Source organism: Typopeltis vanoorti, chromosome 21 (genome assembly GCF_054136105.1).
Source record: "Typopeltis vanoorti isolate ZY-2024b chromosome 21, IOZ_Tvanoo_1.0, whole genome shotgun sequence".
In the NCBI taxonomy this organism is placed as follows: Eukaryota; Metazoa; Arthropoda; class Arachnida; order Uropygi; family Thelyphonidae; genus Typopeltis; species Typopeltis vanoorti.
The window spans coordinates 13,652,173-13,676,967 of NC_143569.1; the positions used below are offsets into that span (position 1 = coordinate 13,652,173).

At 35.6% G+C, this 24,795-nt stretch overlaps 1 protein-coding gene across 1 annotated transcript in view; it reads right to left on the reverse strand.

Annotated features, from left to right (window-relative positions):
• Positions 1 to 22,090, reverse strand: part of LOC150094633 (estradiol 17-beta-dehydrogenase 11-like) — a 65,987-nt gene extending 43,897 nt beyond the window's left edge. The window contains exon 1 of the mRNA XM_090411612.1: positions 21,857 to 22,090. Coding sequence (XP_090267738.1) covers positions 21,857 to 22,090 — 234 coding nt within the window. The remainder of the gene's footprint in view (positions 1 to 21,856) is intronic.
• Positions 22,091 to 24,795: the final 2,705 nt, after the last annotated feature.

A 24,795-nucleotide genomic window follows, 5' to 3' on the forward strand; every position in this document is an offset into this window, starting at 1 on the left:
AGGAAATTGTTTCTTTGGCACTACTGTCGGATTTGGTTAGCTCTAAAGAACATTAAGAATTATCATTTTTATTTTGACAAAATAAACAGAATGAGATAATAAAAAATAAAGTCAAGATTGCTCCGACCTGTGCAGATGAGTTTCGTTGCAAGACCTCGTCATGCTTATTGGACGCTTCAAGTGGCTTGAAAAAAAGCGCCATGTTTGGTCTTGTCGAACCCTTGGGCCAACCACTAATTGGTTCCATAGTTGTTATTTTTTTACAATCTTTGGTGGATAGGGTGATCATAATAAAAAATTAAATGTTTTTATCCAGGAAATAGTCTTGTCAACAGCATTTAACACAATCTCCCTTGTATGCTTCATGTGTTTGTATAATGTTCTTTCTACATATGAAATTAACAGAGGCCCAGTTGGTGGCAACAATTGAACTTTGACAACTTCATGAGGGCGCTATACTGAGAGCAGGATAGCATATAATATAATCTTCTTTGGTGGATACACATTAACACAGATAGATTCTCAATATGTCGAGGGGTTTGACCTTGAGACATTAATTGAGCTGGAAACAGCTGTGACACCTTGTGACACTTTTTACCAGAAAAAGAATACATTTTCAACCTATGGTATCGGAAGAAGGGAGAACGAAAAAAAGAAAACGTCGCGTTAGCATTGTATTGCTTTCGCATGCTACTTCAGTAAACGGAGAATCAGGAGAAAGAGGTCGATGAGTGACCACTTGCTCCAACAAGAACAACAGTAACAAATCATCGCTAGTTGAGTCATAGCGTTTTTTTTTGTTGTTTTTTTTTTTTTTTTGAAAAGCCCTGATGAAGATTACTTCAACGGGATTTGAATCCAGATCTTTTCAACTGAACTAAGGAGGCTCCTTCGAGAAAATATGTATGTAAAATACATTTTAATAATGTAAAATGTTAATTTTATTATAAACAAAAAATTAAACAAAAGCTTAAATGAGAAACCTGCGCAATAAATAAATAAATTAATAAACACTGATAAATGTACCTATTTTCAATTGAATTAAAATTAAACTTCAAATTATAAAAACGGAATTCAAATGAAGAAATGCTAAATTCACTTCCAAAATAGTTCATCTTTTTTCAGTTTGTTCAATGACGTCTTTTTCAAACGTGTGAACTTTTTTTTCCATTGATGTCATAGCTTTAATTTTATAAGTTTCATCACGTTTCCTTTCTTTATTAGAAGAGTAGAAAAATCTCTACTTGTGGCGGATTTAAGATATTAAAAAGGCAGTCCAAAGCTCCAGGCAATAAATCAACAGAAACCCTCAACAATCATAGGGGGAAAATGAAATAAAGCTAAGTTCTGTGTATAATAGCAAAACTCTTACGCCATTTCCCTCTCCCGTCTCACTGTCTAACCGGACTCAGCGCGACATAAAAAACATTCTTGTTTTGCTTCTTTTCTAAGAATCACTGTAGGTTACTTGGTGTCCAGTTTTCGAAGATAATTCATCGAAAACCCACAATTCCGAAGACGACGCCACGTCGAAATGGCTTATACACCTCGTAATTATGAGATATCATTCTTATTTATTCATCATTTTCTGGTGTTTTAATTAATTATTAACCTTTATATTTTAATCTTTTACAGATTATCGTTTTTAATTCATTTTATAATGTAATTATCAGGTTTATGAAAACAGCTAAACGAATGAAGTATTGCAGTTCCATCCCAAATATTATTATTATTATTATTATTGATACCTCCAAGGAGTCCGAAGACTCATCGCGAGAGGACACTTACAGCTGTCTCAACCACTACACAATATAATTACAAGCTTTTTTCTTTTTTTCTGCAAAATACATTATCTATTGTTGATTTAATATAACAACGTAATTAATTTCCGTAATAGTTTTAATCATTAAGTCACAGCCCTACACCATCAAGTTCTTAAATCTTAAGATCCTAAGGACTACGCTATAAGTTCTTAAATCTTAAGGTCTCCTAAACAAAATAAGCGTGCTATTTTATATTGATTGGAAATAGTGGAACTTCACGAAAAAAACTTCAGTAATAATATATCGTCTAAATATCATAAATATTCACAATTTAATACGTGATGTATATATGACTTTATTCCAAGTTATGTCCCACAGGCATTAATATGAAGCGAACTCCCGATTTTCCAAGGATTACCACAATTGTGGTTTCCCCTCTTTTATTATTCATTTAGCATACCCGGATTTTAATCCCTTTTATGGTAGGGCTGTTATCGGAATAAGTGTAAATAAGTTTCGACATTGAAACCGTCTGACTTAACTGTTAATAACTTAATATGAAATTTAACTTGGACTTTACTTGGAATTTCCGAGTTGTTGGCATCGAACGTGTTAAATTGTGCCTACTTCAGAAATGTGACATTGGATCAATCCTAGATCTAAATCTAGGATTAATCCTAGAAATAAATTTATTCATTACTGAAAACAAACGCAGAATTTGATTTTTTCAAATTGCTAAAATATTTTCATCAATGGACATCATGCTGACATATTTTTCATCAATGGAACAAGATAATTTTATTCAGATCCTTTGTTTTTACAAGAAAAAATGTGGAAGTTTTTTAAGCTCTACTTTCACTGCTTGCCTTTAAAATAATAAAATTTCCATAAAAGAGGGAACAACATTTTATGTCCAACAAAATTTGTACGCAACCTTATTTTGGCTTGCAAAATGCGCAAAGTGCCAAATAAATAACATTCTAATACCAACTGTCTTAAATTAGACAGCCATTTTAATGTCATTTCTACAATTGGTATGCTTTTTGCTGTAAAAGAGAAAAAAAAAGTGTCTGTTCATATACTAAAAAACCATACGGTACATCAACATTTTGTTAATGAAAATTAACAAACTGTTGATGTACTGGATGGTTTTTACACGCATAACTCCATAGTAGGAAGATCCAGCTCTCGTCACTTTATTTTCAACTTTCATAGATGCTCTCTCGTCCTCTCCCCACCCTGTGAAAATTGAAAAGTTACATCTACTGGTATCCAACATGACCCTTGCAGAAAAAATAGGTCACTATCATATCAGCCCTCCTCCTATCCACCAGTGTCTGGAGTCTAAATCAAACTGACTTGAAAACCTACATTCCAGAATCCCAATATCATCTTTGTAACTCTTCTTTACACCCTCTCCACAATTTCTTCATCCTCATTCGAAACCAGATCTGTGCCCAATAGTCCAAGTGAGAGCCTGTCAAGGCCCAGCAAAGTGGAAAAATGACTTTCTTATCCTTACATTTTCATCCTTGCAATTATCTAAGATGTATCTTCAGTCTTCACTATATGGCACCTGAACTTGAACTTCCTATCTATCAAAACTCCAGTCCCTATCCTGATTAGTTTTTTCTTCTGCAATGAACCCAACAATGGCAATACGCCATTGGAAATTGCACCAAATACATAACTTGGCATTTACTAACACGGAACTAGTATCCATGTTCACCTTCCCATAATTCCAGCCTATTCAAATCAATCTACAAGTGCTACATGCCAACATTCCTGATTACTATCTTTGCATCATCAGCAAACAGCTGTATGTTTCCTGTCAAATCCTTCGTTATGTTATTAATGAAAAGCAATGGACCAAGGCAGATCCATGAGGTACATACGTAATCTTAAATCTTGCAGACTATCATCCAACCATACACTAGTTTTTGATATTAAGTCATCCTCTAATCCAAGCTAAGAGTTTATAATGCAGTCCTCTATCCTTCAACTCATGCACCAGCATTCCATGCTATATCCTGTCAAAAGCTTTAGCAAAGTCCAGTCACAATGTATCATTTCCCATTGTGTAATTCAACATTATTATGAACATTATTGAGTTATAACTACGTGTTTCGCCACATAGTGGAGTGACTATGATTTCTTGGCCTTTTCTCAAGAAGCTTATCAATACGCTAGTTTGGAATTTCGTACAGTTTCTACTGATAAGCTCTATTTCAAGCGACATTTACCCATTTATGTAATATTTACAGATATTTACATATGAAAAGACAGCAGTGCGAAACCTGTGAACTTCTAGTTAAATGTTACAAACCACTTCGTCAATGCAAAAAAAAAATCCAAAACAGAAAAAATACTGAGAAGAAAAGTCCAACTAGAAAACTACTCATACAAAAAATAATAATAATAATAATAATAATCCACGTGGATTTTCTCATTCCCTGACGTATGAACGAAAAAATAAAATAAATCTTCTAAACCCTCAACATCCTGCTTTGGTGCAGAGCATTAAAAATCCCATAAAGGATTTTCATTTGAGGGTGAATTAGCCGGTCTCATACGGCTGCGTAGCGTTTCTTCTCCAGAAAGCTTGGATTTTCATAGAACAGGAATGCCAGCTAGAAATACTGTCGCACTTAATAGCCGTAATACGAAACGACTCAACGCAATCCTATTTTCATAAATTTAAGACAGTGTTTCCCAACGTGTAGTCCGTGGAGACCTCCATGCGATGTCCGTCTGAATATATCAACAGTTAAATATGATTCAGAGTCTTTAAAAGTTGTAATTTTTTCAAGTTTTTCTATTTACTGACCTTGAATTCCTATTTGATTATTTTCTGAGAAATTCTTTTTAACAAACTACACCACTCGCATCCATCATTCTCAGAAAAACACCCACACGTATACTTTTACCATATCATTACAGTTGATTGAATCATTTCTTGTCAAATGTAATTACCAAATGCCCTCCAGGATACTTGGGGATTGAGGACGTAGCAACTCAGTAGTAAACAACTGATGAACATCATTCAAAAATCTTTATAAATGATATTTTTTTTATTTTTTTTCCTACTCCGAATTAATATATATCTTATTATTATATACTTAAAGAACCGTCTTACAAATCACATGCTCCAATCATAAAAATGCACTCAGGTGTATACTGAATAGCAGAGTAGGTAACCTTGATGGCCGCGAACGTGCGTGTAATCAGGACAGCGGTCGTTTTCGAAATGCATATAAACGGCGCGTCAGAAATTTTATATCATGAAATTATATTTATTGTGATTTTTATTATATTCGCTGTTATTAAATTGTTTTTAACATTTCGATTGCGCGCTGTCTATGATTCGCTTGAATTTGTACTTATGTCACGATTAGAGTAAGCAATGCTCCAAAATAACGTCTTTCATGGTAAGCTAGCATAGAACTGTCATTTTTCTGTGAAGTGATTCCCGTATTCTCCAGCTCTGCAAAATGTGAAATACACGATATACTGCTGTATATCGTGTATTTCAATGGCAAATGTCAATGAATAATCGACTGATAAAAGTAATTAATTTGGAGTGGATTTATCGTTTTATTTTCATGAGGATATTTATTGAAACCTATCGCAATCTATAATTTAAAATCTAAGATTATATCCATATCGCCTTTAAGGAATGGCGATGTGAAGATCCCAATTAGGTTTCTGACCTAACGCCCAATTCTCATCCTCACCTGGCGCTCCGTTTAGAATCGGATTTACGCATAAGCAATACAAGCTATGGCTTATGGTCTCCCATTACAAGGGGCCTCGGCCACAATATAGATAACTTTATTCAGATAAAATTTGCTCAGTAGAGGGGTTGGAAGGCTTCTTAAAAATGAAAGCTTAGAGTTGCAACTACTTTAAATCAGGCCCTGGTCCCGTTCTTAGCCAACCAAACTGTACTCTCTTTTGGTTTAAACCAAAAATACACCTGATGAGATTATTAAAGTTTCACAAGTTCTTTGAATTTATTTATTTTTTTGTTTATGAATACGTTTATTAAAGGATATATTATTACTATTATTATTACATCAAGTGGTCGATACAAAACCAGAGTACAGTGCAGTATGTAGTAGAAGAGAAAGACAAGAGGGTGAAAAAGAGAGTTCTCTCGGAATGATAAGACTGATCTCAGAGAAGGCAGAAGGTCTCTAAGAAATGTCCCAGAAAACTTCACTTAGATATTTAGGTCAACAGTTAATTGGAATGTTTTTCTTAGAATATCCTCAGGAGAACTCGTATGTAAAATGCCAGCAGAAAGAGGGGTGTCCTGCGTAGAATATCCCAAAATTAATTCTTGGAGTGACTGGAATAATAATAATATTCGTATGGGGTACTCCCTTTCTCCCTGTCCCTCTGGGTGGTGGTGGTGGTGGGAGGTTTGAGCCCTCCTAATGAGGGATTAAGTATGTATTTTTATGACTAGATCCGTGTGTGTTCACGAGGCCGGTTTGCCTGGTCTGAGGGACAAAAAACCCGAGTTTCGGGGTGGACAACCTTCTACCCCTCCCAGACCAGCTAACTCACCTTTATCGAAAAAGACCAGATAAAGGTTCCTTACGTTATAAACCGGAATCGAACCCAGTCTTTCTGACCAAAGTGTTTCTTCTATACCGACTGAGTTACGGAGGCTCTGGTGACTGGCATGCAATTAACTTATTCTGTCCTATGGTGCAACTCAGCCGATACTCTCTGCATATTTACACGTGTTGACGCTTGGGAACTAATCTCCCTCATAACAGTGGTTCAGCGTGTGTGTAACTAAAGATGTAGTTTACTCTATTACTACAAGTAAACATTGCAGAGTTAGGGATAAGCTAATTTAAAATTTAAACTACATGTTTGAAGAAGTAAATTGCCGTCAAATGCATTTTGGTACTTTTGTAATATGTTGCACTGTTCATCTGCAGTAAGCTGTAAATATTCTCAGCATTGAGAAAGCTAGTTAATTTTCTGTATTCGCTGTTCAATTATTAAAGAATTACTAAACTGCTAAAAAATTGTTATTAGGATGGCTACACCATATAAACAGAAACAGGTGGATTTGGAGCATCGTGCCTTTCAAGAAAAGTGGACAAATGAATATTTTGTGATCGAGAGAAATAATAAACCAAAGTGTTAAATTTGTTTAGAATTGATTTCGGCTAACAAATAACAAAGACATTATACAACTAGGGACGCGCTAATTATTACAAGTTTATGAGACAAGATCAAATTATAAAAATCTAAAATTATATATATATGTTACGGTTCAAGTGATAAATCCGGTTATTATTAATAATTACCGGTTAAAGTGAATAATTCCTAGAGGAGTCTGGTAAATGTAATAAAAACATGTTTATAGGTTTTGTATATAGGTTTTCATTCTCAATAGAAATTATAACAGCTTAGGTTAGGTTAGGTTAGTTTATAATGAAAAAAGTAAGGAAAGTACTTCTTTTGCACTCAATTAAATCAGAAATCGTTATCAATAACCTTATTCTTATAAGAACTGGGCGATGGACTGAGTCCTTGACTCTTTATCTCGTCATCTGAATGAAGAAAATCTGTGTGGATGGAGTGTTGTTGAGCTAAAAAGCTCTAGTCATGGCTGGGTAACGGCAATAGCCGAGCCTCAGTTAAAACTTCATTGGCTACAGCATTGCCATCTGTTACCCGGGAAGTCCTAAAAAGGACTTTTTTCCTCTACCGGTTGGAAATCATTATAACCTAACCTAACCATTTCAATTTAGGGTTTCAAAGAAATATACGTGTATTATAATTTAAAAAATTAGAAGAACCTGTTTGATATAAATGAGTTTTGTTATTAAAACAAAAAAATCATATTTTATTAGGAATTTTTTGCCCCCATCAGAATCCACCATGATCATGTTACAAAATGCCACTCTGCATAAAGATACGTGACAAGAGCAGGTACCACTCAAGAAAAAAAAGCTTGCTGTCGTATGTTTCAGAGTAGTTTTTTCAATGCTAATTCCTCGCTTGCCTTGAGAAAGCTTCCTAGCCAATGAAGACAAGGCAGTTAATTAAATGCAATGCTTTTCAGATTTTACTGAAACAGCTCATTTGTTATTACCTTATTTTGTCAAAACATATTCGAAACTATTTGTTTCGTCTCCATCGAGCCTGGATCTTAGATAACCTTGTGAAAGTTTCTTAGTAAGAGTTGCCTAAGTAATATTAATGAGATTTAATGTTAAACGGAGTTCTCTAAACCTTTTACTATTAAGTATCGACTTCTTCTAGGTAATATTTTAAAAGATTCAAGGAGATAAGATTCAAGAAAGATTAACATAAAAATCCGCAACTGAGTTGATAAGGAAACGACTTCTGGTTTCGAAAACAAGAAGAAGAAAAAAAGAAAAAGGCATATTTCAGCTGCCTTGTTTTCTTTTCTTCATGTTCTCGGATTACACTACTGTAGTTGTAAGAATAGTCGAGATCTGAAGTAATGTGGAAAGTGATTAAGCATATACCTACGATGTGTAGAATTTGTTCTTACTTCCTATTTGGGTTCCCTTTTAGCGGATAACTTCTTTGTCTCTTGGAAAGGTTTGACGAGACTTGTCTGCGGTCTGATATTCCTTGCCAGAGTGCACCAATTTTGAATCTCCCGTGATCTTCTCAAGCGTAGGATTTCTTGTCCGATTATGTTTCGCTCATCTGCTGTCTCTACTCCCTAATTCGAAATATAAATGAACCCACTTACACTTCTTATCCTCAAAGAGTAATTTCGTACATCCCCACCTACCCCAACAGTGATCATCTGGCTTCCTTTTTCCAATTCTAACCAATATGGAAGAAAAGCTGGAGTATTTGTTTACAGCAAATGCTCCAGTTTCTCTTCCAGATTGTATATCTACCAATCAACACTCGAACTTACGCCTGTCCCCGAACTAATACCTATCACCTCGACACCCTATTATAATCAGCTGTCATCCACCTCATAGCATGAAAGTAAGCCCATATTCAGGCAATCAAAAAAACAAAAGAGACGAACGTCTGTCATCAAACTATCGACTTATTACTCTCAGATAAGTGCTTTCTAAAGTAATAGGCATCAATTACTTCATTACCTGGAGTGGTGCCAAATAATTAGTGCCCACCAGTACAGATTCCTCTACTCAGAATTAACAGCAGATCTTTTTGCTACATCGCTCACCTATGGACACGAGCTACGGAAAGTTTTGGACAAACCTGTTATAAAACACTTGAAATTTCCAAGGAAGAAGCCTTCCTTAGAAATTTAGAAGCCTTAGCAAATTACCATTTTAGATAGCGAAATGGTGGACGGTGTTCTCTCTTCAAATTTCCCCACTAACGCGGGTGTTTCTCGGGGCTCTGTTATATCACTCATCCTCTTGCTAATATGCATAAATTACCTTCAGTCACATACTATTAATAGACTTGTTGGTGACAGTATTCTTCATTTTTTTCTATTCTGAGAATCTTGAAGTACTCAAACATTCCGAACTTCAAGGCTTTTTATAATTAGTGCTCTAAACACTGATCTGCACATCGTTATTCAATGGAAAAATAACAATGAGTCATCTTCAATGCTTCCAAAACACAATTCTGCCTTTCCCCTTGCAAAAGATATGAATGCTATCAAAAAACTTCAAAAATTACAGGATCTGAAGAAAAGGCAATACGGAAACAGACGGGCTACTTTTGTATTTTCTTTTAAAAGAAATATCATCCTTCACCCCCCCCCCCCATTTAAGTTAAACCTACAGCAACGTGAGTAGCAGCTGCTCAGCATCCATTTTGAGCTAACTGCTAACCACCAAATCTCTTGGTGCTAATTGCACTGCTATGGATGCACATAATTGAACTTCTGGATAAAATAGCCTTAAAGATCTTAAATCGTCTTTCTTTTCAGTTCTCCAAGCTATACTGAGATTTCTTAAAAATTCCTTCTTCAAGTTATACTTAGCAAACTTTCGATTTATATGGTTCTAAGTGACATGAAGATTTTCAGAGATTACTACGTTTTGAACTTTTAATATAACAGGAAAAAGACCAGCAATATTTTTGTCAAATAAAGCAGTTCAAATCCTGTCAATGTTTTGAGATGACCCAAGCAAAATATGACCATTACATGATACAAAATGAATCATGTAATGGCCATGTTTTATGCAGCTTTATGACAATAATTTTATTATAATTATTGTCATAGGGCTGTTTAGAATAATAACCGAAATGGAAGTGTAAAATTTTGAATTCTAAATTGAATGAATGTAGAAGTATTGAACTATTGAAGTGGCATAGACTTTCGTTCATCTAAGCGAACATAATATAATTTAATGATATAAAGAGTTTAAAATAAATGGGCTGGAAAATTTACCATTTCGTCTCTAGTCGTAAGGAGGTAGCGAAATATTTCCCCCTGGAAACTCCCGTTTCCCCCCCCCCCAAAAAAAAACAACGTTGTGAGAATAACCGACTAAAACAAGACAATGCATCGGTTATACATGAGTCTCATAGCCTTACTTCTACAACAGTTCCAAAGCAACAACAACTCTCTCTCTCTCTCTCGCTCTTTCTCTCTCTGCAGAGTTCAAGTTTCGCATAGAGGTTTTCTTAGCAAATTTCCAGAGACAATACAATGTTTTGGGAAATTATCCTCTAGAGGAGTAATAGCGATTATTATTTATTGACAATGTGGAGGGAATCGCTAATATTTGAATGAGATGTCCTCGACTATTACAGTAGACTATATTCAGCCCACAAGTGCAAACTGTTTAAGATTTGTACCTGTATGCGTTTGAGAACTATTCAGAACAAAAAAGTTCTGAATAGTTCTCAAAATGTTGAGTAAAACTGGTAAAAAACAATAAAATAAAATTTAAAATATGGTGATCATTATCATCATGACTCTAAATACGGATATATACTTTATGATCTTTTCAGTCTCTTTTTTTAATCTAAATTTAATACTAAATACGAAGAGAAGGCCAGGCGGACCTCTGAAGAGGTTCACGTGGCTTTCTCTTCCCATTTGATTTACTTATTGGTTGTTTAGAATATCGAGTGTTAGCTGTTCAGCTTACACGTTCTACCTAATTTTGTTTACTTTTGTTCAGTTTTTCTTCCACTGATTTATTTTTTGTTCTTTTAAAATATCTTCACTCCATTTTTGGTCATAAAAGGTGGTCAAAGTATGGTAGAAACTCATGTATATATCGCTACGGCTTTAAAGCTGAACAACAATCCGTACAGCCCAAATTTTCCATTTCCGGCACGGCCGAAGACGGTTCAATGACGAGTATGACAGTGGGTGAAAAACATCTCGTTATTTTATTTTTCGATGTGAAGATGATCATTCAAAAGGAATTTGTGTCGCTAGGAAAACGTGCTAAGTAGTTTCAAGAGAGCTTGTGAGCTAACAGCTCACAGAAAAGAGCTGGTTTTTCCACCATGACCATTCTCCCGTGACGTCTTTTAACCTTGAACTTTTGTTGCTGTTGTTGTTTTGATTCCAAGGTGAAAACAAGTTCAAGTTGCGTTGTTTTAACTACCTAAAAGAGATTCAGTGCTTATTACTAGCGGTATCCCTGAATCGGAATTCATAACGGTTTTCTGACAATGAAAAATTAGTGAGGTAGCTGACTGAACACCCAACCTCGATAGTAGTACCTAAGACATCTCTTCTATCCTTTGCAATTGCTTAGCTATGATGAGGCAGTAAGACGAGCCGAGTATATTTTAAAATATTTAAAACATTTTAAATTTTAAAATTTCTTGTATTTATCGACGAATTATATTTTCCTCGACAAAAATCTTGCTGCATCATCTAAAACCAAATAGGTTACGTTTTTATCTGAAAAGACTGTCCAAGACACGACTTAAACTCAAGTATTTCAAACAAATGAGCACATTTCTCTCTTTCTAGTGAGCTATGGAGGCATATTTGCCAGTATGAATGGCTTCCTCTTCCACTCCAGATTAAATGGTTATTTTTTCAGATCTCCCCAGTAATTCAGGAATGCCATGAAGCTATTCTTGTGCCTACCTCTCCCACACACACACAGAGAGAGAGAGAGAGAGAGAGAGAGAGAGAGAGAGAGAGAGAGAGAGAGAGTCTGTCAAAAAAAATGTATACGCAATTCAGCAAAAGAAAGCCTGTATAAAAATTGTAATACTAAATTTATACGGACATCAAGGGATCAATACAAGTTACCTTTGACTTCTACAATTACACAAGGTGCTCAATGTGGTTACCATTAGCGTCCAGACACTTATTAGTACGGCGAACTACTACTTGGGCAACGCTGGACAAAGTGTCCAGTAGGATTGCTGCGCATGCGTTTCAATTTCTTTCCGAAGGGCCAGCAGTGTAGCTGGTTTTCTAGGATACACTATATTCTCAGAGTTCCCCCAATAGCAATGGTGTAGCTAGAACTTTTGCCGCCCGGAGAGGTCCCTGAGTTTGCCGCCCCTCTCAACACACACACACACACCAAAAATACTACAAAAAGTCAAAACGACGTATAGGAAAATAAATTAAAGCACTATGTTTATTTTTGAAGTAAAACTTTAATTTCAACATTCTAAAATGTTATTTTTCTTGCAAAGTTAGCAAAATAGCCGATGATATTGGCGAAGTCTATTTCATAGTAAATAAATAAATAAAATAAATAAATCAGCTAACACCTTTTATTCCGTTACAGGGAGTAGGCAAGGCCTTTTAACCCTATTTAGCTTTTGGAGACTGAGTGGGCAGTTAAATCTTCAAGCCAATCAGAGATTGCTGGCCCATGTCTATCACTAATTCTAGCAGCCGCCGATAAAGAGGCTGACAAACAAGTGCTGCCATCTCTTGGTACCTAACCCTAACAAGATATGTTACTGTCTGAAATAATGTGGGTACTACGGTCGATTTTCTTGAGTTTACGGGATGAAAAACCCGAGTTTCTGGGAGGAAAAACCCGCTTGCCTGTGCCAGAGATCGACTAACTCGGGAATCGGTCGAAAAAAGGCTTAGAAAAAGTTCCTCTAGTCTGCGACTAGACTTGAACTTAAGTCTGACTTTAAGCGACCAAGCGCAGAGGACAGAAGCACCACTTACACTGAGCTACAGGTAATTCTTAATCTATTTTATTTAGAAAACTCCTCTCACAACTAGTAACACCTACAACAACTGTGAGAAAATTCGCAGTAGTATTACAATATTTGGAAATGAGTTCAAAGTGCAGCCTGGGGTGGATCGCCCCTCTGCTCCTCCCTAGCTACGCCTCTGCCCCCATAGGCAGAAGTCCAAGGGTGTTAAATCAAGAGAAGTGGGGGGGGGAACTCAACTGCATCTCTTCGTCCTATCCATTGTTCCTGCAAACTCTCATCGAGGTAAGCTCTCACGTCTTGGTGGCAATGTGGTAGTGCGCCATCTTGTTAAGAGAGAAATTGATCATTCCCATAAAGTGCATGAATGGCAGGTAAAATGGATATACGTATATCTGTGTACACTTGACCAGTAACGGTACCTTCAAAGAAGAATGGTCCTATTAAACCCTAGATGACAATCCACACCAGACATCGCGCTCCGGTAAATTGGCTGCATTGTCCACATGAACGCCAGGATTTTCTGGAGCCCGGTAAACCCAATTATGCCGATTCACTGTTCCATAAGCTTAAATTGTCGTTGAACTTCAACAACATTCTCAATTTGAAATACTATTTTTAAAATGGCCTTCTTTTCCTCGAACGACAATCGTGCCTCGGCCATTTTGTTTTACTGCGTAAGGTCACATGTTGATGCTAGTATTCATGTGAGTAACGACATCTTTTGAGAGAACATCATACTACACAGTGACGTCTGTTAAAGTGTGTATACATTTTTTGCGTATCCTATTCATAATTCTGTAAGTGACAATAAACTGCAACTTTCACTTACATTTAATGAACCAATCGAATTTTCACGAACATTTGCATGCAGTGCCAAATATGCTGCTCTCCATAGCATCCTACAATGGTGAGAAATAAAGTCTTAGCGCTTTTGGTTGCTCTGTGCAACCAAAACGCGGTCATGTTTTTAGTTTTCTTCTATGCGACAAGATTTGTCCTTAAATACCTTACTGATGTTATCACATCCAGAACTTCAGAAAATATCAGATATCGACAGACGGATTTTTATTATGTTTTGGTTCGCATTATATTTATAACTGCTTAGTTAAGATAATAAACTTGAGGTATGTAAGCAAAGTGTCAAAGGAAGTCTACAAATTAAGTAGTTGGTTCGCCCTGTTCTCCCCCCCCCCAAAAAAAAACCCAGAGCATGTCAGAATACAAATATATGAATTTTGTTAGGAATTTTTTCAAGACTAAATTAGCACCAAACAAGTTTTAGAATAAAAGTTACGATACGCCAATATCATATTTGGGTCAAGGATTAGACAAGCTTGGAAATCCGATGTGTAGGACCTAAACAAGGTTTTAACTGCCATCTCAGCCGTGTTGGTTGTACTTATATCAATCCTTCTACCTTTATTTTTCGATAATCTTAAAAAATTCCAAAGTTATCAGCTTATTTTGAAAGAGTCTTATAACCATGCAAGCCAGGATGGAATTGCGAACTGAACCTGTGGCTTGTCTGTAAGGATGACAAAACGCAGAGGCGTAACTAGAGGGGGGCGGTACTTTGAACCTTTTTGAACTTTTGCAGTTAATTCTGAAATACAGTCTCGAGAACTCAGTTCCAACTATTATTATACTACAGCGAATTTTCGTCACAATTGCTGTAACTGTTGCTAGTTGTGAGAGGAGTTTTTCCAAATAAAATAGATTAAGAATTACCTACATTACTATGAAATAGACTTCGCCAATGTCATCGATTTTGCTAACAGAAAAGCAAGAAAAATAACATCTTAGAATGTTGAAATTAAAGTTTTACTTCAAAAATAAACAGTGTTTTAATTTGTTTTCCTGTACGTCGTTTTGACTTTTTGTATTTTTGGTGTGTATTGAGAGGGGCGGCAAAAGCTCTAGCTACACCACTGACAAAACGTTATATAATCTACTTATCTTCTTTCTGACAGGAAGCATCAGGAAGCAGTTATTATAGGTCATTATCCCTTACTGTTTAGCTGGAGTTTTGTGTGTTATCTTAAATGACGGAGGGAGGGGGGATGAAAATACTAACTGTTGAACTGGAAGTAGAACGTAACGACATACTGCCTAATGAAAGGGTTCGTAGATGTTCACTGATATTTATATCAGAACAATGACCTAGCATAAAATTAGTGTGTGTTAAGTTATATATATATATATATATATATATATATATATATATATATATATATATATATATATATATAGTTCAAAGTTCAATTTACGTTTTCGTTGTTTCTGCGAGAATTAACATTATATCCGAAAAAAATTATAGTATTCAAAGAACTCTGCAAAATGGTGGGAGTATTTTTTTGTAAAAATCCAGCGATTGTAAAATGTTATTGCGAAATTTTTCTTCCCATCGACTAGTTTTGCTTATGTATCTTATACACACAATCTTGTTTTTACATCACAAACGATCTCATATCGAAACTAAACTTGAACCACATCAATAGCATCCTGTGTACATCCTAAATCTCATATTACACCTAAACTAGACTGCATGGCGGGGGAACAACTATCTTCTCGATTAAACAAAATTTTCGAGATACATGCACTAAAAAACTTCAACTAATTGTCATCACAATTATTATACGTAAAATGAAGAAGCCTTCTCTCTCTCTCTCTCTCCCTCTCTCTCTCTCTCTCTCTCTCTCTCCCTCTCTCTCTATTGAACGTGCTGTTTTAGTGCGAAAACTGAAAATTATAATACAATTCGAATGACAAATATTACAGAACGCACTGTCTAGAGAAACGTGATGTATTTGGAATTGAGTACAACCAAAACACACGAACTTCACAGAAAAGTGTGAAACCACCGCCCCTCCTAATAGAGCCTGAAATGATTTGGAAAAGTTTCATGTTTGGTCACTAGGGCAGGGTGTTCGGACCAAGTAAAATATGAATAAAAATGCAAATAATTAAAACATGGAAAAAAAAATCCTTAGCCCACCAAGTATGAATGTACTATCGGTTTACAAAAACACACACACAAAAAAAAAAAAAAACTTTCGTTTTTTTCAGGATGAAAGATCGGCTAACGAATCACTTGTAAAATCTTCCTTTAGAAAGATTTTACAAGTTCTTCAAGTTCTGGACGGGATCGAACCAGATATTTCCAATCAAAGGCAAATGTCCCGATGTCCTCGCGTGTACGCTATGGGGAGGGAAATTGGTTTTCTGAAACTGAAGCAATTATTGCTTCAGTTCCACAAATGCAAATGAAGATAATACGAGGTGTGGCTATCAAATAACGAGATTGGTTGCAAAAATGCAGTTTATTATTACAATTGTAGAACTTAATTATTATCCCCTTCAACATACTCCCCCTCTATCCATACACCGTTGCATTCGAATTTTCCGCTGTTGGAAGCAGTGCTGCAAGTCATCAGGCGTTATCTGCTTCTGTAGCGCTGCCGTTTTCTTCTTCACCTCATCCATTGACTGAAAATAGGTGCCTTTCAACGCGGATTTCAACTGTGGAAACAGGTAAAAATCGCATGGAGCTAAGTCCAGAAACAAAGAGACAGTCGATGCACTGGAAAACTTCCACGTCACCGAGAATGAAAAAAAAAAAAGCAAGAATGAGCAGGTCAAAAAAAAAAAAAAAAAAAAAAAAAAAAACGATCAGGCTGTGCTGATCGTTTTTTTTTTTTTTTTTTTTTTTTTTTAATATCAATGGCGCGGTAATGATTGAATGGGTACCAGAGGGTCAGACAGTTAACCATTATTACCTTGAGGTTCTGGCCAAGCTGAGAGAACGAGTGAGGAAGAAGAGACACGATCTGTGGTAGAACAACGCTTGGATTCTCCATTAGGACAACGCTCCATCCCACAGTGCACTGTCTGTAAAGCAGTATATCTGGCTGATAAGAAGATGCCAGTGTTGGACCATTCACCTTACTCACCGGACTTAGCTCCATGCGACTTTTACCTTTTTGCAAAGTTTAAATCCGTATTGAAGGACACTCATTTTCAGTCAGTGGATGAGGTAAAGGCAAAAACGGCAGCGCTACAGATCACACCTGATGACTTGCAGCACTCTTTCTTCCATGATGGAAAACTCGTATGCAACGGTGTATAGATAGAGGAGGGGAGTATGTTGAAGGGGATAATAATTAAGTTATACAATTGTAATAATAAATCACATTTTTGCAACCAATCGCGTTATTTAATAGCCACAACTCGTATGTCACAGTTCAAGGTAGAATCAAGAACTGTGCATCAATTCTATGATAAGTAAAACACCGCCATCAATGTTCTGTAGTTGAGCGGATGAACTGTTGCTCGTAGCTTTCACTGGGCTACACTTTGGTTCTCCCATCTAATAAAAATCGACTGCTACTTTAAAGCAATGAAAATCATCGCTGTAAAGTATCGAAGTCCACTTTTTTTGGAGTAACTGTCGCCAATCACGAGAAGTTTACAATCATGACACTGACATGTCCTTTAGGAAATGATACGAGAAAAAAAAATACAATTTGGACATACCTTGGATTCAAGATCGAAACTGAGAATAAAGAAATATCCAAAAATCAATTCTTTTAGATTTAAAAAAAAAAAAAAAAAAAAAACGAATTATACTATTGATTTATTCCAACAGTATAAATCAGAATTCCAAAACAATTCGTATGCAATTTCTTTTGAAATAAAGAAATTTAATTTAATTGAGGATAATTAAATATAAGGACCACCTTGCACCCCTCCCAGGCGCTTTAAAAAGAACACGAACCTAGTTAATTTTTCCCCCTAACCAAAGTGTGTTGAGTGTGGTCACTGTGTGATTGCGTCAGTTTTCACCCGTCATCAGTGTAATAAGCGATATTACAAAAATAATTTTGTAATATCATTTTATGATCATCTCTTGGTTATTAGGATGTTGAAATTTGGGTTGGGTTATTTTTTGAATAACAAGTTTCATAGAGAGAGTGATAAAAAACAACACTATATATGTAGACAATAGTAATAACTACATGAGCAATCGTTCGACGTCAAAGCACTTCTCAAGAGTCGATTTTACGAAATTGCAACACATCCCTTTGCTAATTATACTGCGGGACAATTTTTCTTAGTAATATGCGATTAGGTACACAATACAAAGCACTTTGTATGTTTATCCTTAGATGCACAACATAAATAGATTGATTTACAGAGGAGATAGATTAATTAATAGGGAAATATGACACGGTGTACCTTTGACAAACTGTAGAACCAATTCCTAGAGGCCATTTCCGATGTATTTTTTTTTAACTAGAGGAGGGGGGGGGGGGACTTATTAACGGATCACAGTGGCATAATAGCGTGACTGTAATTCAAGGTCTGCCGAAGTCAATTTTTTCATATCTTCTCTTACATCTGTGTACGACTTTGGGCTGTAATTGAAGGTCGGCCGAAGTCATTTTTTTATTGACCTTGTGTTATCCTCTTCAACATACGGAGTATGTTGAAGGAAAGGCCGTAGGTTTTGTTGAGTGGTGGGGGGGGGGGGGAAGAGCGTTAAATCACGAAAACAAATTTAAAATCTTTTGAAACTAAGTAGTTTTTTTCTCTTAAAAGAAACATATTTAATTTTTATTTATTATTTCTTTTTTGTTATTTTTTATCAGCAAAATAATTTAGTTACCGATTTAAAACATTTTACAAAGTTAGTTTTAATGGCATACTACACTACTTCCATCTACACTATGTTCCAAATTTTTACCGCCAAAATTTATGTCTGCTGTAGCACGCCCAGAGATTCGAGATCCTTCGACACTTCATGTCACAAAGAGGAGAATCCATTCCGATAATAGGGTAATCAATCCGTCTTCTGGGATGAGTTGTTTATTATTACACGTCGGAAAATTAACTTCTCTTTTATGATCATTATAGTTTTTAAAGTGGTAACTATTTTGCTTGTATAACAGTTGGGAAATTTTATCTACGTGCTTTCGCGTGTTGGCGACCAATTCGTACCTCCTTCAAATTATTTAAAGGAGGTGCGAATTGGTCAATGATAACGTCCAAGTGTTAATTAAATCTCCTTCTGAAGAATTGAGTGATTCAGACCTGCTAAATTTAGATGCACAGCGGAAAGATCCCGAAGAATATGAAAAAAATTTAACCATTGATAGTCAATCAAAAGAGAAACAATTTGAAAATATTTTTCGTATAATCGAAGCTTTTAAGCAGCGATGCTTCGAGGCTGACCCTGATGAATAGAGAAGCAGTGAAATTTGCAGAAGAGTAGAAGAGGCAATAGGGCACATACCGTCGTTTGTATGAAAAAAAAAGAAACAAAATGCTCGCCAAACTAAGTAAGCTCAATTCTTTGTTAAGATGTAGAATAATAGAATTTATATTCTGAATATAATTTATTGTCTTTCAGTTTCATGGTTTTCCTTTAACTAGGCCCTGAGACATACCTTAATTCTTTTATAAAAAAATTAAGGTTCAAAAAAGAAATTTGAGGAACGAATTATACTTCTTCCCATAGGTTATTATATTCGATTAGTGCGTTTTCGATTAATGGGCCTGTTTTAAAGAACGCATTAAGCTAACTAATCGAGAGATTGCTGTATTACCGAGATAATGATAGCAGTGAATTAAGGACAAGGCTACGATGACAAACGATTCAATGCGTAGAATGAATGGATGTGAATTTTTGGATTTGTGGAAAAAGATCGAGAGAAAAATGGATTTACGAGGGACGGCCAATACTTGGATGAGTTTGCTATCAGGATTCTAAAGAAATTATTAATTGATAATTTGTTTATATAATTCCAAACAACTACAAACTCTCAGCAGTGCATCGTTTATTTTATGTAAATTTTCCTGTATGAATACAATTTGACGCTCGCTTATGCTATCTTAAAGCCATGGTCGAGTACAGTGAGATATCAATTTTCTTAACTTAAGTATACTACTTAGAAAATTTATTCTTCAATACCTCTTAACACTGAAGTGTTAAGATTTATTCACAAACGTGAGGTATACTGCTTTCCTTCCCCCACCTTTTTTTTTGTTGTTGTTATTTGTTTGTTCTAAATCTGATTTCTTTTTGTTTCATATAAATTTAATTCAGCTGGCTCCTCAACATATCAGTCATGCTAATATGATTATCGCATTCTATATTCATGTGTTTTGTTCGCTAAGGACTGTGCTTGACTAGTCCCGCTACTTGGTTCCCCGTTAAACAGGCATCTCCGCCCAGTAGGGCACAAAATTTTTATGGCCGGTAGGGCATAAAATACAGTTCTCGTTTTCAAAAGAAAACGAGAACTATATTTTAATTCTTATTTTCTTTGTTTTTCTTTACCCAGCATTTTCTTGCTGTCAGTTTGACTGACTTAGAATATGTTTTTCATTGAGTGCCTAACCGATCCCAACTAACAGGAAAATTAAAAACAACCATTAACCAAAAGAAAAATTTCTTTAAATGCTAAAGTGACCTGTAAGAAAATATTCTTTCTACATGTTCTTGAACGTAGACCATTTATCACATTCATAAAATATTCATGAAATTTTGTCACTGCTTAATATTTTAATTTTAATATAAACAATATTTTTCAGTATTCTGTTCTAGTTTCGAAAGAAAACGAAAGAAAATCAGAAAGAAAACGAACTTTTATAAGGGATTTTCAGCCGAAGGTGAGTTAGCCGATCTCATATGATAGTGAAAGGATTTTTCAACCCTAAAAACAGGCAAAACTGCAGAAGAAAACATTCACATTAACAGTCATAATTCAATGGCTTCACATACTCAGAGTTGCGTGAGCAGTATTTCGAAAAATAAAATAAAAATATATAAAAACAAGCGAGGCCACGTGAATCCATGAATTCATTAAGTATTTCTTTTTAAGTTTTATCTTTCTTTAAACAAAATTATATAATCTAAACATAAAGACTAAGACTATAAACAAGGCAGACACATTTATTTTGATCAAACTGATATTCTGAGATATTAGTTTCCTCGTCTGTAATTGATGAGGATGAAGTATGCCTCATTGACCTAAGAAGAAATAGAAGATAATCTAAGAAAAGAAAGTTTCCGAAGATAATGATGATGATGATGTAGATGTGCTGCGTTTCTTCCACTGTGAAGAATTCTATCACTGAAAGTTGCTTCGTCAAGTAAAGATCGGTAAAGAACACTGACGCTTATCGCAAATGATCAAGCCGAGTATCTCCGCTATGCGAAGTAACAGGGGCATCGTATCCCTCAGCGTCATTTCTCATATCATTTAGAAAAATTTCTAAATTTACACAAACCATTTAAATTTTTTTTATATAAATAACCAAATAAATTTTTTGACTCCAGAACGAGGTCCTTCTGGACCTCGTTCTGGAGTCAATTTTCAATGGGAGATGTTAACGGAAGAAGGGAAGGAGAGAAAGGAAAGAATATAAAGGATCGTGTAATGAATAAATAGACCTTTCTCGTTATCCTCAGTCAGACAATGTTATTACAGTAAAAGTAAAATTCGCTTTTAAGAACCTGCCTACCCCCCCCCCTCTACTCGTACTTTTATTTTCTTTCCTCTTAACCCACAGTACTAAGTCTAAGTACTCTTAGTGCAACTCTTTGTTACACTAAGAGTACTCTCCGTGTCTTCCCCCCCCCCTTCCAAAAACTACAGCAAGGGTAACTTTTTCAATCATATAATTTTAGATTAAGCTTTTGCCAAAGTTCCTCGCAAGAAAATTGCCTTGCTGCTTTATGTAATTAGCGCGATCGTAGTACATTGGCCTTACTATGACCCATTTCTACGAACGTTCATCTAAATCATATGAATTAGTCCAACCGTTACCTACTTAAAGCATTTAAAACATACAGAAGTAAATTTATAACTTTGTTAAAGCGGCCAACCGCATCTGCCTCATAAGACTATTAAATACACTTTTTAAACAAACGGCGCATTTTAACATTCTATTCTACTTCGTGATACAATTAAATTACATACCTGGTTGATATCCCATAATACAACCTTGGCACCAAGTTCAGCGAAAAGTAGTGCAGTTTGTTTTCCGAGCCCGTGCCCGCCACCTGTAATCAGGATGACTTCTCCTAATACTGATTTTTTTTGGTCCAGTAATACGTTTTGCAACACAGTTTTCACACTTTCAAAAAGCAAAGAGAACAATACGATTACTGCTTTCACCAGGAAATGAACTGCCTGAATTATGATCTCATACATTTCCATACGTCTCGTTTCTGTCTCAGAGAAGCAGTCGTTTGAGTTCTATTATTGACGCAGCTCAGTTATCGTGATTACTGAGTTTCGTAAACAGGATAAAAGATAGTAAAGGGAGGAGGGACAAGCTACTGCGGACATGCGCTGATTGCTCACATTATTATCATTATTATTTAACTTCTCGAAACCAGTAATTGGGCAACAACTGGGAGTAATCAATAATAGGTATTCTATAAGAATAATTATTTATACATTTTGGCAATGTTTTTAATACGATTATTTAGAAAATATCGATGTATTGAAGCATCATTCGGAATGGGTGAAAAATGAATTTCCCCGGATAATCGCTAACTCCCCCCCCCCCTAACTGGGTGATTAGCATATCCGCTCTCCAGCCAACAGGCAGCGGGTTCGAATCCTGCCGCCGACATGGATTTTTCTGAAATTAGATGGGAGATGAATTTCATATTTAGGTATGAGACCACAGCCCTCCTTATTGGAGGCCTGAAGTGACTTTAAAAAAAGTTCTGTTTGGTCTCTAGAGATTAGTTTCTGGACTATGTAACAAATAAATAAGAAATAGAAAAAAATAGAAATTTAATTAAAAAATTAAAAAGAAATCTTAGTCCCTGGAGAATGTACTATAGCCTAAAAACACCTTTCTATCTATTTTTTCTACCTATTTGGGTAGAAGCTAAATAAAAGAAAATGAGTAATCTGTGATTTATAAATGCATATATTTACATAAGGTATAGGTACAATTACGCCGGCCTGGTTGGTCAAGCGGTTAGCGTATTCGCTCTCCAGCCAAGAAGCTGCTGGTTCAAATCATCCATGCCGTGGGCATGGATGTCTGTGGAAACACTAGTGCTGGCGGCTGGCGGTAGACGGCGTTGGTGTAGTTGCAGTTAGTTGGTGGATTGAGTGTGGAGACAGAGGGCTGTGAAGTAGGTGCCCCCATGATGAGTCTTTGGACTCCCTGGAGGTATCATGTAATAATAATAATAATATACAAATTATACATGTATTGTTTTCATTTATTTATATAATGAAGGATATATATATATATATGAAACGTACTATTAACTCGGGGTTGGGATATGTTCATTTTTCTAAATTAACTGACTTAAACCCGAGAATTATGTTGCGTTTTTTCAAATAAATGTCATTGTGTTATAATTCTCGGGTTTAAGTCAGTTAATTTAGAAAAATGAATATATATATCCTTCCTTATCCAGTGGTTTCAGTTCTTGTGTTTTGGTTCGCATATGGAATTATGGGTGATGGTAAAGATAAGGAAAAGATAAGGAATCGTGTCGTGATTGGTGGGACACTTTTAATCAGATCAAGATAAGATAAGGAATCGTGACTTGAATGTTTGTTGTTATCAGATGAAGATAACGGACGTCATTTGTTAGTTGTAAATAAGTGACGTTATTGTTTTGAATGGAAAGGAAGATATATTAGTGGATAAGGAATCGTGTCGTGATTGGTGGGACACTTTTAACCAGATCAAGATAAGATAAGGAATCGTAACATGGATGTGTGTTATTATAGTTTGGAATGTTTGGAATTTCGCTGGCCCCCAGAGAAATTCCAAACATTCTGGCAAGGAAATTCCAAATTTCTGTCAGGGACATCACGTGGTGTGTTGGGTTCTTGTGTAGCATTGTGGATGTTATTTAGAGATAAGGTATCGTGACGTTATGTGTTTGGAAATTTCTGGGGAACATATGTCTCTCTGTGATATCACATGGTGTTTTGGTTTGCCTATGGAATTGTGGGTGATGTTTTTGAGATAAGATAGCTTGGAATTTTCCTAGGGTGACACACATCCGTTATTATCGTCATGTTTTGTCTTTGGTTGTCTATAGATGGCTGTACTAATTTTCCAATACATTTTGGGGTATTTCTTTCCTGTTAAAGGGTGGAATTCTTAGAGTAGATCGTGATGGCGGCAGTGATTAGGCTTTTCTGAATAATTTAATTATATGCTGGTGTCCCTCAACCACACACACACACACACATTAGACATGAAAAGTCGCTAATGTATCCATGCTGATACTCTAATATGTACCCTATGATTATTCTTATGGGAAAAAAAACTATTCAGCATTAGAATTACGCTTACCAAAACATACGAGCAGTGATTAATTGTGAACAATTGATTATTGAAATTACAATTATCAATTGTTATGTTCAAGTTAAAAAAAAAGTAACTTACATTTCTTTCCAGAATGGGAACGTCTTGGTACTATCTAGGTTTTCTGAATATTCCAAATTGTTGATTTTTAACATATATTCACAGCACAGAACAAAACACAAGTCTGAAAATGCAGTTGACTTTTTCATCATAGGTTACTGGGGCTAACATATATTCACAGCACAAAAACACACAAAAGGAGTTGAAAGATATTTCTGTAAATAACCAGAAAAGCTAGTTGATAATTTAGATCACTATCTGATTGGTTATCTGTATTAATTCCTTCCCACAGTTGCTCATGTTATGTTTTCCCAAGCTTGGTGGGAAGGTCTATGGCCGTTTTGTTTAGGGTGAGTGTTATTTCCTCTTTCGAATTCAGTATGCTGTTAGAGTATGGAATTCTGACAAGTGAAATTTTTTTTTTTTTTTTCAAATTGAGTGGTTATTTTTTCTATTTTACTTTTAAAATTCAGTTTAACTACATATTGTAATAGAATAACTCAGC